The sequence below is a fragment of the Mobula hypostoma genome, chromosome 4, assembly GCF_963921235.1.
Source record: "Mobula hypostoma chromosome 4, sMobHyp1.1, whole genome shotgun sequence".
Lineage (NCBI taxonomy): Eukaryota > Metazoa > Chordata > Chondrichthyes > Myliobatiformes > Myliobatidae > Mobula > Mobula hypostoma.
The window spans coordinates 6,607,152-6,625,341 of NC_086100.1; the positions used below are offsets into that span (position 1 = coordinate 6,607,152).

The following is an 18,190-nucleotide window of genomic DNA, read 5'->3' on the forward strand; positions in this document are numbered from 1 at the left end:
AACAATGATAACCACACATGTGCACAGAATTAAGATAACAGCATCAATCAAGCTCTATCGTTGTCTAGGGGTAAATGACCAATTTCAAAATGACTCAAAGTTCAGTTCGCAGTAATCGTTGCCATGGCGATGGACAAGGTGGGGGAAGAGAGACAGAGAGAACAACTCATCATTCAGCACAGCTTCACTCACAGACCGGCGATATTGCTCACAAGCAACTTTTGGGCGGGTCCTTGGTGATGTCACCTGAGGTCACCGACTGTGACCCCTCCTCCAGATGCGGTCGATCCTCTGCAGTGAACCCGGCACCCAGGCAAGGGCGGACACACACCGGGTTCCCGCTGATCGTACCTTTCCACCCTGTGCGTTGTCCGGTACTTCTCACCACTCGTGAGAGGTGCACCGCTTCCAGGGTCTCGTTACCTCGGGTGGCGTGTGTCTGTCTTAGCGAACCTGTCCCTTTTTATCCCCCTGCTGGGGTATCGCCTGTCCATCACTTCAAACAGTTCAGGGTTCAAAGGGGGGGAGCCGCTCCAGACAGCTCTCTCTCCCACATCCCTTCATTACACATCTCCAGACGCTGCTCCATTGTTCCTTATCTCTCCTTCCCCTGAGGGCAGGTGGCAGGCCAACTGCTGATGCCACTGATGCTAGCCCAGGCCAGCAAACATCTTAATTTTATGTGTATTCTCGTAACACAAGGATAAGTGCCAGCAGGGAGATCAGTCAGGAGGGACGAATAGACAAAGGGAGCCATGTAGGGAGTGATCCCTGTGGAAAGCAGAAGGTAGGGGGAAAGATGTGCTTGTTGGTGGGATCCCATTGGAGATGGTGGAAGTTAAGGAGAATTAAGTGCTGGAAGCAAAGGCTGGTGGGGTGGTTGATGAGGACAAGAGGAACGATGGGGTGGCCAGACGATGGGGTGAGGGCAGGTGTGCGTGAAATGGAAATGATGCAACTCTCTAACTCTGACTCCACATCTTTTTCTCTCCAGACCTGATGAAGTGTCTTGGCCAAAACAGTAACTGTACTCTTTTCCATAGATGCAGTGAGGCTGAGATGGCATGCAAAATGGCCACCGCTCCCTGGCATACTCCTGGCTAATGTTTAGCCCCTGGACAACAAGCTGTGTGAACTGAGAGCCAGAATCTCCCAACAGCGGGAAACAAGGCAATGTAACATTTTGTGCTTCGTGGAGTCGTGGCTGATGGAGGAGACACCGGACCATGCTATTGAACCCTCTGGTTTCTCCCTGCTCCGGGCAGACAGGTGGAGAAACCTCTCTGGGAAGAGTAAAGGAGAAGGGCATGCTTCATGATCAACAATGCTTGGTGCGACCCCCGGAATGTGCATGCTCTCCAATCCTTCTGTTCCCCAGATCTGGAGTACCTGGTGCTGCTGCGCAGACCCTACTGGCTGCCCAGTGAGCTCACGGCTGCTATCGTCACAGTGGTGTACATCCCTCCACAGGCTGATACTGACCTGGCTCTCAAGGAACTGTACGATTCCATCAACACGCCAGAGACTGCACACCCACAGGCTGCCTTCATCATCGCCAGTGACTTTAATCGAGCGTCGCTGACAAAAGTCTCTGCAAAGTTCTGTCAGCACGTCCAGGTGAGCACTCGTGGAGATAACACACTTGACCACTGCTACACTCTCTTCCACAACGCTTACAAAGCTCTCCTTCGCCCAGCTTTTGGAAAATCCGATCACTCTTCAATCCTGCTTTTGCCGACGTACAGGCAAAAGCTGAAACAAGAGGCAGCTGTAGTTAAAACCGTCCACTGTTGGTCCAACCAATTGGTCTCCATTCTGCAATTAAAAGATTGAGCTTTATAATTCTTAATTTGACTAAGTGGTTAGTAAAGAAAACAAAAAGAAAAGTGCCCATTTTGATGAAACGGTCTAATGTGCAGGTTGGAGCTCATGATTTTCCTGTCCATTCATTCTCCATCGATTTCTCCCGGGCATCGTTGACTCCCGACTCCTGACTCCCGTTCTACGTCCACGCAGTCCTGCACTCTACAACATCTCCGTTCTGGCATCTTCTCTCTCCATCTTCCACCTTCTCTCTCCATCTTCCACTGAACAAAAGTACCTCGCTCTCGGGCATACAAGAAAAAACACTCCCCTCATTGGATGCTGCACATTCCAAAGCCCCCATTATCTCTAGTCATAACCCAAACACTGCTGCTACAGAACAACCTGTACATTAGCAGTGAAACCTTTCCCAGGGCGTTGCTCTTTTCCCTCCACCAAATTTAGTCATGTCCTCATGACTTTGAGATAATTTGCCAACAGAAAGTCCAACCCATGTGCAAAAGGCAGTGATATAGCTCCCCAAAGCGGTAGAGGCCACATTCTGTTTCCCCAGTGTAACATAGGCCAGCCTATCTGGTGGTCTCCTGATTCTGTGAGACCTTCGTACCCCCTCATCTACCTCTTCATGTTCCGACACTACTGGGGATACTTCTGGTCTACCTGGCGAGGCGTCCTCCGGTCTATCACTCGTGCCCACCTGCAACTTGGACCCCTTCGTCCCTTGGCTTGAGCCCCGCTTCATCCCTTGTAGGGTCCTGCTGCAACTCAGGCTGTCCACAAATAGACACCCCCCCCCACCCCCAATTTCACCTGACTTAGCGGGAGAAGGATTGGGAGTTTCTTCCTCAATCAGTGGGGATTTAGCAAAAGGAAGCATATACCACACATTCAGGTCCTCATCCTCCGGATCAGTATCCCTCTCAGGGGCGGGGCCCAGCCTAATCTGCCTTGCTGTTGGTCCTATAGTCGCCCTGCGTCACTGCAGAGTCCTCTTACGAGGTGTAGGCTCCAGGTTGGGCTCTGGGTCAACCTGCACCTCTTGTCCCAGGGGCAGCAGGTGGTTCTGATGGAAAATCTTAACAGGCCCATTCCCCTCCTCTGGTTTCACCTGGAATACTGGTAGGTTTGGCATCTGACTCTCCACCACATAGGGCGTAGATCCCCAGCGGTCAGCCAACTTACGCATCCCAGGTAGCCCCAAATTCCTTGTGAGGACTTGGTCTCCCGGCAGAAGTTGGGAGAACCTCACTTTTGATCATACCTCCTCTTATTCCCGATTCTGCTTGGCAGCCCCTATCCCAGCTTATTCATAAGCCCTTTTCAGCTCTCTCCTCATGTCAGACACATACTTCAGATACTGTACATCACCCTCGTCAGTTCCAAACAAAGGTCAATGGGCAACCTCGCCACGTGTCCAAAAATCAGATACTATTGTGAGTACCCGATAGCTTCATTTTGTGTACAGTTGTAACTGTAAACAGATGTTCAATATGTTGACTCCACCTGCTCTTCTCAGGGTCCCGAGCATGTCTAGCAAGTTCTGATTAAACCTCTCGGGCTGGAGATCACCCTACGGATGATAGGGCGTGGTCCTCGACTTTAACTAATTTGCAAGGGGGATGGGACCTGGAGCGATAGAGCAGTGAAAGAAGTGCATGGAGTAAAGCCAGATCTAACATACAGAGAGCTTTGAGGAAAGAGAAGCAGAATAAACGGTGTAAAGACAGTAAGGTAGAAGGGCTGAAATGTGTGTACCTCAATGCAAGAAGCATCAGGAACAAAGGTGATGAACTGAGAGCTTGGATACATACATGGAATTATGATGTAGTGGCCATTACAGAGACTTGGCTGGCACCAAGACAGGAATGGATTCTCAATATTCATGGATTTCAGTGCTTTAAAAGTGATAGAGAGGGGGAAAAGGGGAGGAGGGGTGGCATTACTGGTCAGGGATACTATTACAGCTACAGAAAGGGTGGGTAATGTAGCAGGATCCTCTTTTGAGTCAGTATGGGTGGAAGTCAGGAACAGGAAGGGAGCAGTTACTCTACTGGGGGGATTCTATAGGCCCCCTGGTAGCAGCAGAGATACCGAGGAGCAGATTGGGAGGCAGATTTTGGAAAGGTGCAAAAATAACAGGGTTGTTATCATGGGTGACTTTAACTTCCCTAATATTGATTGGCACCTGATTAGTTCCAAGGGTTTGGATGGGGCAGAGTTTGTTAAGTGTGTCCAGGATGGATTCCTGTCACAGTATGTGGACAGGCCGACTAGGGGGAATGCCATACTAGATCTAGTACTAGGTAATAAACCGGGTCAGGTCACAGATCCCTCAGTGAGTGAGCATCTGGGGGACAGTGATCACCGCTGCCTGGCCTTTATAATCATCATGGAAAAGGATAGAATCAGAGAGGACAGGAAAATTTTTAGTTGTGGAAGAGCAAATTATGAGGCTATAAGGCTAGAACTTGCGGGTGTGAACTGGGATGATGTTTTTGCAGGGAAATGTACTATGGACATGTGGTCGATGTTTAGAGATCTCTTGCAGGATGTTAGGGATAAATTTGTCCCAGTGAGGAAGATAAGGAATGGTAAGGTGAAGGAACCATGGGTGACAAGTGAGGTGAAAAATCTAGTCAGGTGGAAGAAGGCAGCATACATGAGGATTAGGAAGCAAGGATCAGATGGGTCTATTGAGGAATATAGGGTAGCAAGAAAGGAGCTTAAGAAGAGGCTGAGAAGAGCAAGAAGGGAGCTTGAGAAGGCCTTGGCAAGTAGGGTAAAGGAAAACCCCAAGGCATTCTTCAATTATGTGAAGAACTGAAAGGATGACAGGAGTGAAGGTAGGACCAATTAGAGATAAAGGTGGGAAGATGTGCCTGGAGGCTGTGGAAGTGAGTGAGGTCCTCAATGAATACTTCTCTTCGGTATTCACCAATGAGAGGGAACTTGATGATGGTGAGGACAATATGAGTGAGGATGATGTTCTGGAACATGTTGATATTAAGGCAGAGGAGGTATTGGAGTTGTTAAAATACATTAGGACGGATAAGTCCCCGGGGCCTGATGGAATATTCCCCAGGCTGCTCCATGAGGCGAGGGAAGAGATTGCTGAGCCTCTGGCTAGGATCTTTGTCTTCATTGTCTAAAGGAATGGTACCGGAGGATTGGAGGGAGGCGAATGTTGTCCCCTTGTTCAAAAAAGGTAGTAGGGATAGTCCGGGTAATTATAGACCAGTGAGCCTTACGTCTGTGGTGGGAAAGCTGTTGGAAAAGATTCTTAGAGATAGGATCTATGGGCATTTAGAGAATCATGGTCTGATCAGGGACAGTCAGCATGGCTTTGTGAAGGGCAGATCATGTCTAACAAGCTTGATAGAGTTCATTGAGGAGGTGACCAGGCATATAGATGAGGGTAGTGCAGTGGATGTGATCTATATGGATTTTAGTAAAGCATTTGACAAGGTTCCACATGGTAGGCTTTTTCACAAAGTCCGAAGGCATGGGATCCAGGGAAGTTTGGCCAGGTGGATTCAGAATTGGCTTGCCTGCAGAAGGCAGAGGCTGGTGGTGGACGGAGTACATTCAGATTGGAGGATTGTGATTAGTGGTGTCCCACAAGGATCTGTTCTGGGACCTCTACTTTTCGTGATTTTTATTAACGACCTGGATATGGAGGTAGAAGGGTAGGTTGGCAAGTTTGCAGACGACACAAAGGTTGGTGGTGTTGTAGATAGTGTAGAGGATTGTCAAAGATTGCAGAGAGACATTGATAGGATGCAGAAGTGGGCTGAGAAGTGGCAGATGAAGTTTAACCTGGAGAAGTGTGAGGTGGTACACTTTGGAGGGACAAACTCCAAGGCAGAGTACAAAGTAAATGGCAGGATACTTGGTAGTGTGGAGGAACAGAGGGATCTGGGGATACATGTCCACAGATCCCTGAAAGTTACCTCACAGGTGGATAGGGTAGTTAAGAAAGCTTATGGGATGTTAGCTTTCCTAATTCAAGGGATAGAGTTTAAGAGTCGCGATGTAATGATGCAGCCCTATAAAACTCTGGTTAGGCCACACTTGGAGTATTGTGTCCAGTTCTGGTCGTCTCACCATAGGAAGGATGTGGAAACATTGGAAAGAGTACAGAGGAGATTTACCAGGATGCTGCCTGGTTTAGAGAGTATGCATTATGATCAGAGATTAAGGGAGCTAGGGCTTTACTCTCTGGAGAGAAGGAGGATGAGAGGAGAAATGATAGTGGTATACAAGATATTAAAAGGAATAGATAGCGCCTCTTCCCCAGGGCACCACTGCTCAATACAAGAGGACATGGCTTTAAGTTAAGGGGTGGGAAGTTCAAGGGGGATATTAGAGGAAGGTTTTTTACTCAGAGAGTGGTTGGTGCGTGGAATGCACTGCCTGAGTCAGTGGTGGAGGCAGATACACTAGTGAAGTTTAACAGACTACTGGACAGGTATATGGAGGAATTTAAGATGGGGGGTTATATGGGAGGCAGGGTTTGAGAGTCAGCACAACAATGTGGGCCAAAGGGCCTTACTGTGCTGTACTATTCTGTTCTGTATTCTATGTTCTGTGTTCTATGTTCTCAACCCCAAGCATGCTCGGTAACTCATAGATGAGTCTGCTCTTGAAGTCCTATCCCTGGTCACTATGTATCTGCCTGGGAAGGTCATAATAAATGAAATACTTCCCTCATAACAACTTTGCCACTGTAGATGCCCTCTGGTCCTTGGTAGGAAAAGCCTGAGCGTATCTGGTGTAGTGGTCCGTGATGACTAAGACATTCGCCATGTTGCTGGCATTGGGTTCTATGGACAGGAAATCCATACACACCAGGTCCAGGGGCCCTGCACTCTGCAGGTGGGACAAGGGAGCTGCCCACGTAGGCAGTGTCTTCCGCCGTATGCAGCGAATGCACGACTTGCAGTATTCTTCGATCTCTGACTTCGTCCGGGGCCAGTAAAACCGGTCTCTGAGGAATCCATAGGCCTTTTCCACCCCCAAATGCCCAGAATCATCATGAAGTGACTTCAACACCATCCTCCGATACTACTTGGGCAGAACCAGCTGGCAACGCCGGTGTCGTCCAGGGGTAACATGACCCGGTATAGGAACTGGTTCTTCAACTCCAACTGAAGAGATTCACTCAGTAATGGAGGGACTGACGCATGTTTCATCTTCTCGGCCTGAGCCGTGTCTCCCTTTTCAACCACGGACCAAATAATGCCGATGCCCAGGTCATCTCGCTGAGCAGCTGCCACTTCCCCAGAACTCAATTCAGGCAACTGACTTGTCTTCAGAGCAGTCAGGTTGCAGTAAACTTGGGGAATGGTGTCATCAGAGGCTCCCAATTGATCTACCGCTCGATCCAGCCTCTGCTTTCCGTCTGCTGTTATGACAGCACTAGTCTGCAGTAGAACGAAGTCTGTGCCCACCACTTTATCAAACCTCCATCCCACAATCGTAACTTTGCCGATAACTTAACAATACTTGCAGGCGAATCAACAATTCACCCGGAGTACGAATATCTGCCCCAATCAACAGGCACACATTAGTCACCGGTAACCCTGTGGATGAAAACCACTGCTCCACCCTGGCAGAATCCACTCCAGCACAGACTTAAACACACAACCCACTGGGTCAGTGCTCAGGGCAATCACACATCCAACAAAATCAATCCCAGAACGACACCCCCACAATTTGTAACCTCCAGGTTGGGCTGGCGGCATTACTCTAGGGAAAGATACTCTCTGGCCTGCCAAGCTTCTGAAATCTTGTTTGTGTGGATGCTGTGTGATGAGTTACCCTGTTACAAATCAGTACCCCGAAATAACAAACAGTACACCACATGCAATTAAACAATTTATCTTTATAATTCTTAATTTGACTAGAAGGTTAGTAAAGAAAAAAAGAAAAGGGCCCATTTTAATGAAACAGTCTAATATGCACGTTGGAACTGATGATTTTCCCGTCCATTCATTTTCCATTGATTTCTCCCAGGTGTCGTTGACTCCCGACCCCATTCCATGTCCACGCAGTCCTGCACTCTACAAGCTCTCAGTTCTGGCATCTTCTCTCCCCATCTTCCACCGAACAAAAGAGCGCGAGTACCTCGCTCTCGGGCATACAATAAAGGAAAACAATCCCCTCATTGGACGCTGCACATTCCAAAGCTCCCGTTATCTCTTGTCATAACCCAAACACTGCTGCTACAGAGAAACCATTTCATTAGCAATGAAACCTTCAACAGGGCGTTACATATGTGAAGGATGTAAGATATAAAGTCAATTCAATTCAGTCTGGCCTGTTGAGTTATTCCGGCATTTTGTGTGTGTTACTTGGATTTCCAGCATCTGAGATTTTCTCTTGTTTGTATATATAGATCGGGTGCCTAGTTGTGCTGTAGTAATTTTATGTATTGCACTGTAGTACATAAAAAACTAAATTTCATGACATTTGTCAGTTTTGATAAATCTGATATTTGTCAGTTTTGATAAATCTGATATGAGTCTCTATTGTGGATTGAGAGTAGGCGGGGGCAGGAAGATGGGAATCATGGTTGGGAAGAGGGGAAGATGCAGGAAGCACCAGAGAGACATTGGCCTTGCCTGGTGTCTCAACCTGGCTGAGTTCAACCTGGCTTGGCTGGTTGTGTCTGCACCGGTGCCACCCTGTGCTCCTTGGCACTCCTCCTCTGCTACCTGTCCCACACCCCCCACCATTCCCAACATCTATTGCTCCTGTCAGGTTTACAAACCCGGCCGCCCCTCAGTCTTGGGCACCCTAGATGTATACATGTGCCTCAGACATTTACACACTACTGTCGCTATGTAGAGATGCACTGCAAGGGCAGTAGCCCAGGTGTGACCCCTGTTTTCTGAGGAAGCTGAGATCCTTTGATGTGTGCAGCAGGATGTTGGAGATCTTTTACCCATCTATTGTAGTAAGCGCAGTCTTCTTTGCATCTTTATGTTGGGGGAGCAGCATCGGTGCTGGTGATGCAAAAAGATTAAATAAACTCATCAAAAAGGCTGGATCTGTTCTTGGCTACAACCCGGACTCTTTTGAGTTAGTGGTGGAGAGGAGCTCACTACACAAACTGTTATCCATATGGACAATCTGGCACATCTTCTCCATGACCTACTGAATAAGCAGTGGAGCACACTTTCGTACAGACTCAATCAACTCTGCTGTCACAAGGATCGTTGGATTAGATTAGATTATGAGGACACGCAGTCCTCTTCTATTGTCATTTAGTAATGCATGCATTAAGAAATGATACAATGATCCTCCAGTGTGATAGCACAGGAACACAAGACAAACCAAGACTGAAAAACTGACAAAAAACACATAATTGTAACATATAGTTACAACAGTGCAAAGCAATATCGTAATTTGATAAGAACAGACCATGGGCACGGTAAAAAAAGTCTCAAAGTCTCTCGGAAGCCCCATCATCTCACGCAGACGGTAGAAGGAAGAAAAACTCTCCCTGCCATGAGCTTCCAGCACCACAAACTTGCCGATGCAGCACCCTGGAAGCACCTGACCACAGCCAACTCTGTCCGTTCAAAAACTTTGAGCCTCCGACCAGCCCTCCGACACCAAGTGCCATCTCTGCTGAGCGCTTCGACCCCGGCCCCGGCAACAGGCAATAGGCAAAGCTGAGGATCTGGGGCCTTCCCCTCCGGAGATTCTCGATCGCACAGTAGCAGCGGCAGCGAAGCGGGCATTTCAGAAGTTACTCCAGATGTTCCTCCGAGCTTCTCCCGGCTGTCTCCATCAAATCAGGGTTGTGCATGGTCCCCTTCTTACAAATACGATATCATTTCAGAGCAGCCGTGTACGCTGTGTCACGCCGCCATCTTCTCCTCCCCTCCTATAAGATCTTATAGGAAATCTTTCCAACCAAATGCAATAAACATATACAACAGCTCATCTCTGTGCGACAGAACACACATCATAGTACAATGGACTCTGTTTTATTATTATTGCACATTGTTATTATACATTGGTGAGTTATTATTGTGTGTATTATTATTATGTACCTCATTTTTTGTTAAGTCTGCACACTGCTAAGAGTGTTTCTAAATGTTGCTGCTGTAACAAAGGGATTTCCGCTCAGGATCAATGAAGTATTTATTATTGTTATTATTATTTTTACTCTTATTACCCGTGACAACAAGGTATCTCTGCTTTGTACTCTAATCCTCTTGCTGTGAAGCCCAGCGTACCAAACACACAGGGCAGGTAGATGGAATAAGGATGTGGTATCAGCGACCAGGGTTCAATTCTCTCCGCTGCCTGTAAAGCGTTTGCACGTTTTCCCCGTGACTGCGTGGGATTCATCTGGGTGCTCCCATTTCCTCCCACCTTCCGAAGACATATGGGTTCAGGTAGGTGATTTGTGGGGGTGCCATGTTGGTGCTGGAAGCACGGTGACAGTTGTGGGCTGCCCCCAGCACATCCCCGGACACAAACAACACTATTCACCATATGTTTCAATGTACATGTGACTAATAAAGCTAATCATTAAAAAAGAGGTGGATCCAGCTACTGGGGGCATGATGGAGAGGGGGCAGAGCACAGGGCCGGAGGTGACAAAGGGCTGCCGATGACGGGATCTGATAGGAGGGGAAGTGGAGCATTGAGACAAGTGAGGGAGGTGAGGAGGGCAAACGGTGCGAGGTAGCTGTGTGGGTCAACTGAACTTTCTTTATTTCTCATATCCTTCACATACATGAGGAGTAAAAATCTTTACGTTATGTCTCCATCTAAATATGCAATATGCAGTTTATAGTAATTTGTACAACAGGACAGTCAATGTAGCATAGAAATACAATTGTATCAGTGTGAGTTAATCAGTCTGATAGCCTGGTGGAGGAAGCTGTCCCGGAGCCTGTTGGTCCTGGCTTTTATGCTGTGGTACCGTTTCCCAGATGGTAGCAGCTGGAATAGATTGTTATTGGGGTGAGTCCCAGTGAACCTCGGGCCCTTTTTACGCACCTGTCTCTGTAAATGTAAATGTCCTGAATAGTGGAAAGTTCACATCCACAGATGCGCTGGGCTGTCTGCACCACTCTCTGCAGAGTCCTGAGACTAAGGGAGGTACAGTTCCCGTACCAGGCAGTGATGCAGCCAGTCAGGATGCTCTCAATCGTGCCCCTGTAGAAAGTTCTTAGAATTTGGGGGTGCCAAACTAAACTTCTTCAAACGTCTGAGGTGAAAGAGGTGCTGTTTGCCTTTTTCATCACACAGCTGGTGTGTACAGACCATGTGAGATCCTTGGTGATATGGATGCCAAGGAACTTAAAGCTGTTCACTCTCTCAACCCCCGAACCATTGACGACAATAGGGGTTAGCCCGTCTCCATTCTTCCTGTAATCCACAACCAGCTCCATTGTTTTTGGAACACTGAGGGAGAGGTGCTTTTCTTGACACCACTGTGTCAGGGCGATGACCTCTTCTCTGCAGACTGCCTCGTTATTGTTTGATTTAAAGCCAATCAATGTAGTATTGATGACAAATTTGATTTAGCAGATTGGAGCTGTGGCTGGTGACAGAGCCGTGGGTATACAGAGAGTAAGGGAGGCGCTTACGACACAGCCCTGAGGGGCTCCTGTGTGGAGGGTCAGAGGGGCAGAGGTGAGGGAGTTCACACTCAGCATCTGCCAGAGATCTGACAGGATCTGACAAGGTGGTGGGCAGATGAGGTGAAGGAGAAAGATGGGGTGATGGGAGTCAGTGGAATCAGGAAAAGAGAGAGAAAAGGAAAAGAAAAGGAGCGGCGGGAATAAAGAAGCAGCAACTATCTGTGTTGTTGGGAACTTTGTAGAATTCGACCTTCAGATGTTTATCATCGATCGCCATCTCCTGGAGGTTTCAGAAACTGCACCTTCACGCAGACTGGAACTCTCTCCCGCACGCTGGTCGGTGCTGGCTGGCGAGATACAGTGCAAAACTTGCCTGACATATTGTTTATACAGATTAAATGATTACATAGTGCCTTGTGGAGAAGAAGGGGTAAAAAAGACAACGATGACATCGAGCCAAACAAGCGATGCTCTCTCCTGGCTGCTCTCATGCGGAAGGAGTCTCCAGTCAAAAATTAGTGGAGTTAGAAGATTTGGAAGCTTTTAAAAGGCACAAGAAGGCAACTAAAAAGCCATAAAGTGGGAAAAGATGAAATATGAAGGATAAACTAGCCAACAATATCATAGAGGATACCAAAAGTTTTTTTTCAGATATATAAACAGCAGTAAAAGAGAGACAAGAGTGGATATTAGATAGCCGGAAAATGACCACAAAACCACAAGACCATAAGATATAGGAGCAGAATTAGGCCATTTGGCCCATCGAGCCTGCTCCACCATTTCATCATGGCTGATCCAATTTTCCTCTCAGCCCCAATCTCCTGCCTTCTCCCTGTATCCCTTCATGCCCTGACCATTCAAGAATCTATCAACCTCTGACTTAAATATACATAAAGACTTGGCCTCCACAGCTGCCTGTGGCAAAGAATTCCACAGATTCACCACTCTCTGGCTAAAGAAAGTCCTCCTTATCTCCATTCTAAAAGTATGCTCTTCCATTCTGAGGCTGTCTCCTCCGGTCTCAGAGTCGCCCACCATAGGAAACCTCTTCTCCACGTCCACTCTATCAAGGCCTTTCACCATTCGATAGGGTTCAATGAGGTCACCCCTCATTCTTCTGAATTCCAGCGAATATAGGCCCAGAACCATCAAACACTCTTCACATGACAAGCTGATTAATAGTGGAATCATTTTTGTGAACCTCCTTTGAACCCTCTCTAGTTTCAGTACGTCCTTTCTAAGATAAAGGTACCAAACCTGCTCACAGAACTCCGTGAGGCTTTACCAGTGCTTTATAAAGTTTCAACATTACAGCCTTGCTTTTATATTCTAGTCCTCTTGAAATGAATGCTAACATTGCTTCCACAGTGAAGACTGATGAGAAATACTTATTCAGTTCATCCACCATTTCCTTGTCCCCCATTATTACCTCTCCAGCATCGTTTTCCAGTGGTCCGATATCCACTCTCACCTCTCTTTTACACTTTATGTATCTGAAGAAACTTTTGGTATCGTGTTTAATGTTATTGGCTTTACTTTCTTAAAGATTATTTAGTTGCCTTCTGCTGGTTTTCAAAAGCTTCCCAATCCTCTAACTTCCCACTAATCTTTGCTCCATGTCCTTTATTATTTGGCTTTCACTTCTCTTGTTAGCCCCAGTGGTGTCATCTTTCCTTTAGAATATTTCTTCCTCTTTGGGATGTATATATTCGGTGCTTTCCGAATTGCTTCCAGAAATTCCAGCCATTGCTGTTCAGGTGTCATCCTTGCCAGTGTTCTTTTCCAAACAATTCTGGTCAAGTCCTCCGTAATTCTGTTTACTCTACTGTAATACTGATACATGTGACTTTAGCTTCTCCTTCTCAAATTTCAGGGAGAATTCTATCGTATGATCACTTGCCCCTAAGAATCTTTTACTTTAAGTTCTCTAATCAATTCTGGTTCATTGCACAACACCCAACCCAGAATAGCCGATCTTCTAGTGGGCTTAACCAGGAGCTGCTCTAAAAAGCCATCTTGTAGGCATTCTAGAAACTTCCCCTCCTGGAATCCAGCACCAACCTGTTTTTCCCAATCCACCTGCATATTGAAGCCCCCCAAGCCTATTGTAACATTACCCTTTTGGCGTGCATTTTCTATCTCCCGTTGTAATTTGTAGACCATATCCTTACCATTGTTTGGGGTCTGTATACAACTCCCATCAGGGTCTATTTACCCTTGCAGTTCCTGATAGCTCTTTTCACAATCACTCAACACCTTCTGACCCTGTGTCTCCTCTTTGTAATGATTTGATTTCATTTTTTTACCATCAGAGCAGTGCCAACCCCTCTGACTTCCTGCCTGTCCTTTCGATACAATCTGTATCCTTGGACATTAAGCTCCCAGCTATCATCTTTCAGCCATGATTCCTACAACATCATACCTGCCAATCTACAACTGTGTTGTAAATTCATTTACCTTATTCCATATACCACGCATATTCAAATGTGCTGGAGGGCTAGTAATGGGGATGGACTGAATACGTATTTTGCATCGGTCTTCACTGTGGAAGACACTAGCTGTACGGTGGAAGTTTGAGAGTGTCAGTGGGCAGAAGTGACTGAAGTTGTTGTTATTAGGGAGAAGGTGCCTGGGAGATTGAAAAGTCTGAAGGTGGATAAGTCACCTGGATCAGGTGCTGTACACCCCGGAGTTCTGAAGAGATTGTGGAGGCATTAGTAATGATCTTTCAAGAGTCACTAGTTTCTGATTGGTACTGAAGGACTGGAAAATTGAAAATATCACTCCACTCTTTAAGAATAGAGGGAGGCAGAAAAAAGAAAATTATAGGCCAGTTAGTCAGACCTTAGTGGATGGGGAGATGTTGAATGTGATTGTTAAGATGAGATTTTGGGGTGCTTGGAGGCACATGATAGAATAGACTGTACTCAGCGTGGTTTCCTCAAGGGAAATATTGCCTGACTATCTGCTGGAATCCTCTGAGGAAATGACTAGTAGGATACACAAGGAGAGTCAGTGAATGTAGTTTACTTGGGTTTTCAGAAGGCCTTTAACAAGGTGCCACGTATGACATTGCTGAGCAAGATAAGAGTCCATGGCATTACAGGAAAAGTACCAGCAAGAAAAGAGCAAACATGAGGAATTCTGCAGATGCTGGAAATTCAAGCAACACACATCAAATTTGCTGGTGAACGCAGCAGGCCAGGCAGCATCTCTAGGAAGAGGTACAGTCGACGTTTCAGGCCGAGACCCTTCGTCAGGACTAACTGAAGGAAGAGTTAGTAAGAGATTTGAAAGTGGGAGGGGGAGAGGGAGATCCAAAATGATAGGAGAAGACAGGAGGGGGAGGGATGGAGCCAAGAGCTGGACAGGTGATTGGCAAAGGGGATGTGAGAGGATCATGGGACAGGAGGCCCAGGGAGAAAGACAAGCGGGGGGGGAAGAAACCCAGAGGATGGGCAAGGGGTATAGTCAGAGGGACAGAGGGAGAAAAAGGAGAGAGAGAGAGAAAGAATGTGTGTATAAATAAATAACGGATAGGGTACGAATGCCCCACCTCCCCCTCATACCCCATCCTTTATTTATTTACTTATGTACACACATTCTTTCTCTCTCTTTCCTTTTTCTCCCTCTGTCCCTCTGACTATACCCCTTGCCCATCCTCTGGGTTTTTCCTGGAAAACTGTCTCTGCCACCATTACTGATCTCATCCGGTCTGGAGAACTCCATCCACAGCCACCAGACTCATGGGACCCTTACCCCACACTGCTCACTTCCACCCCTACACAGGATCCACAAACCGGACTGTCCGGGTAGGCCCGTTGTCTCTGCCTGCTCCTGCCCCACTGAACTCGTGTCCTCATATCTCAATTCCATTCTGTCACCCTTGGTTCAGTCCCTCCCCACCTACATCCGCAACACTCCCCACGCCCTCAGTAACTTCCCGTCCCCTGGCCCTGTCCGCCTCACCTGCACCATGGATATTCTGTCCCCATACACTTCTATCCCCAGTCAGGAAGGCCTCAAAGCTCTCCACTTCTTTCTTGGGCAAAGAACCACCCCATCCCCCTCCACCACCACCCTCCTCTATCTGGCAGTCCTCACCCTGAAAAATTTTCTTTGGCTCCTCCCTCTTTCTCTAGACTCAAGGGGTAGCCACGGGCACCCGCATAGGCCCCAGCTATGCCTGCCTATTCCGTGGCTCTGTAGACCAGTCTATGTTCGAGGTTATACCCCCCACTCTTCCTCCCCTCATTAACACTGTATTGGTGTTGGTCATGCACCAATGATGAGCTCATCAATTTTCTTAAATTTGTCTCTAACTTCCACCCTACCCTTAAATTCAGTTGGTCCATTTCTGACATCTCCCTCCTCTTTCTCGATCTCTCTGTCTCCATCCCTGGAGGTAAGCTCTCTTTTTCAAACCTACTGATTCCCATGGTTATCTTGACTATACCTCTTCCCACCTTGTTTCCTGCAAAAATGGTATTCCCATTTCTCAGTTTCTTTGCCTCCACTGCATCTGTTCCCAGAGCACAGTTTTCTGTTTCAGGACATCAGAGATGTCCTCCTTTAAAGAATGGGGTTTCCCTCCCCTCTACTATTCATGCAGCCCTCACCCGCATTTCCCGGACTTCCGCACACACCCCATCTTCCCAACGCCTTAACAATGACAGCTTCCCTCATGTCCTTACCTACTGCCCCATGAGCCTTGGCATTCAACACATCACTGTCTTCAGCCTCTGCCATCTCTAAAGGGATCCGACCACCAGGTATATCTTTACCTTCCCCTCCCCTCCGCTTTCAGCAGGGATTGCTCCCTCACGATTTTCTTGTCCGTTCATCCCTCCCAGCACTTAACCCTGCAAGTGGCCCAAGTGCTACACCTGCCCATACACCTCCTCCCTCCCTCCATTCAGGGGATCAAGCAGTCCTTCCAAGCGAGGCAACACTTCACCTGTGAACCTGCCGGGGTAGTCTTGTCGTATCAGGTGCTCCTGATGTGGCCTCCTCTACATTGTTTAGACTCGTCGTAAATCAAGGGACCACTTTGTCGAGCACCTCCGCGGCACTTTCCAGTGGCCAAACATTTAAAAAGGGATTTGACAAGGTACCCCATGCAAGGCTTACTGAGAAAGTAAGGAGGCAGGGGATCCAAGGGGACATTGCTTTGTGGATCCAGAACTGGCTTGCCCACAGAAGGCAAAGAGTGACTGTAGTGTAAAGTATAAAGTAAAACGATGGGTCATATTCTGTATGGAGGTCGGTCACCAGTCGTGTGCCTCAGGGATCTGTTCTGGGTCCCCTACTCTTCGTGATTTTTATAAATGACCTGGATGAGGAAGTGGAGGGATGGGTTAGTAAGTTTTCTGATGACACAAAGGTTGGGGGTGTTGTGGATAGTGTGGAGGGCTGTCAGAGTTTACAATGGGACATTGATAGGATGCAAATCTCGGCTGAGAAGTGGCAAATGGAGTTCAACCCAGATAAGTATGAGGTGGTTCATTTTGGTAGGTCAAATATGACGGCAAACTATACCATTAATGGCAAGACTCTTGGCATTGTGGAGGATCAGAGGGATCTTGGGGTCCGAGTCCATAGGACACTCAAAGTTGCTACACAGATTGACTCTGTGGTTAAGAAGGCATACAGTGTATTGGCCTTCATCAATCGTGGGATTGAGTTTCAGAGCCGAGAGGTAATGTTGCAGCTATATAGGACCCTGGTCAGACCCCACTTGGAGTACTGTCCTCAGTTCTGGTCACCTCACTATAGGAAGGATGTGGAAACCATAGAAAGGGTGCAGAGGAGATCTACAAGGATGTTGCCTGGATTGGGGAGCATGCCTTATGAGAATAGGTTGAGTTAACTTGGCCTTTTTTCTTTGGAGCTACGGAGGATGAGAGGTGACCTGATAGAGGTGTACAAGATAATGAGGCATTGATCGTGTGGATAGTCAGAGGCTTTTTCCCGGGGCTGAAATGGCTAGCATGAGAGGGCATAGTTTTAAGGTGCTGGGGAGTAGGTACAGAGGAGATGTCAGGGATAAGTTTTTTACGCAGAGAGTGGTGAGTGTGTGGAATGGGCTGCCAGTGATGGTGGTGGAGGCGGAAATGATAGGGTCTTTTAAGAGACTCCTGGATGGATACATGGAGCTTAGAAGAATAGAGGGCTATGGGTAAGCCTTGGTAGTTCTAAATTAAGGAGATGTTCGGCATAGCTTTGTGGGCCGAAGGGCCTGTATTGTGCTGTAGGTTTTCTATGTTTCCACTCCATCTGGGTAGCCTCCACCTGATGGCATGATAATCAAATTTTCCTTCGGTAAATAAATACCCCCCCATTGCTGGATTCCCCACTCCGACCTTTCATTTCTTCTCAGTGTCCTATAACCTCCATCTGGGTCCTCTCCTCCTTCCCTTTCTCCTGTGGTCCACTCTCCTCTCTTATCAGATTCTTTCTTCTCCAGCCCTTGACTTTTCCCACCCGCATGATTTCACCCATTACCTTCCTGCTAGCCTCCTTCTCTTCCCCCCACCTTTTTATTCTGGCAACCACCCCTTCCTTCTCAGTCCTGAGGAAGGGTCTCGGCCTGAAACGTCAACTGTTTCTTCATTTCCACAGATGCTGCCTGACCTGCTGAGTTCCTCCAGCAGTTTGTGTGTGTTGCTCTGGATTTCCAGCATCTGCAGACACCCTCGTGTTTGTTATGTCAAGAACGTTGGTGAGGCCTAAGTTGGAGTATTGTGTGTAGCTTTCAT

The 18,190-nt window shown here is 47.4% G+C and overlaps 1 protein-coding gene across 6 annotated transcripts in view; it reads left to right on the forward strand.

Annotated features, from left to right (window-relative positions):
- The window catches only part of LOC134345105 (uncharacterized), a 31,988-nt gene extending 19,455 nt beyond the window's left edge, over nucleotides 1-12,533 (forward strand). For all 6 annotated transcript variants that reach the window (XM_063045269.1, XM_063045271.1, XM_063045270.1 and 3 more), the window contains one exon: nucleotides 1,044-12,533. In XM_063045269.1, the coding sequence (XP_062901339.1) occupies nucleotides 3,707-4,648 (942 nt within the window). In that variant the 5' untranslated portion in view covers nucleotides 1,044-3,706 and the 3' untranslated portion in view covers nucleotides 4,649-12,533. The remainder of the gene's footprint in view (nucleotides 1-1,043) is intronic.
- The last annotated feature ends 5,657 nt before the right edge of the window (nucleotides 12,534-18,190 follow it).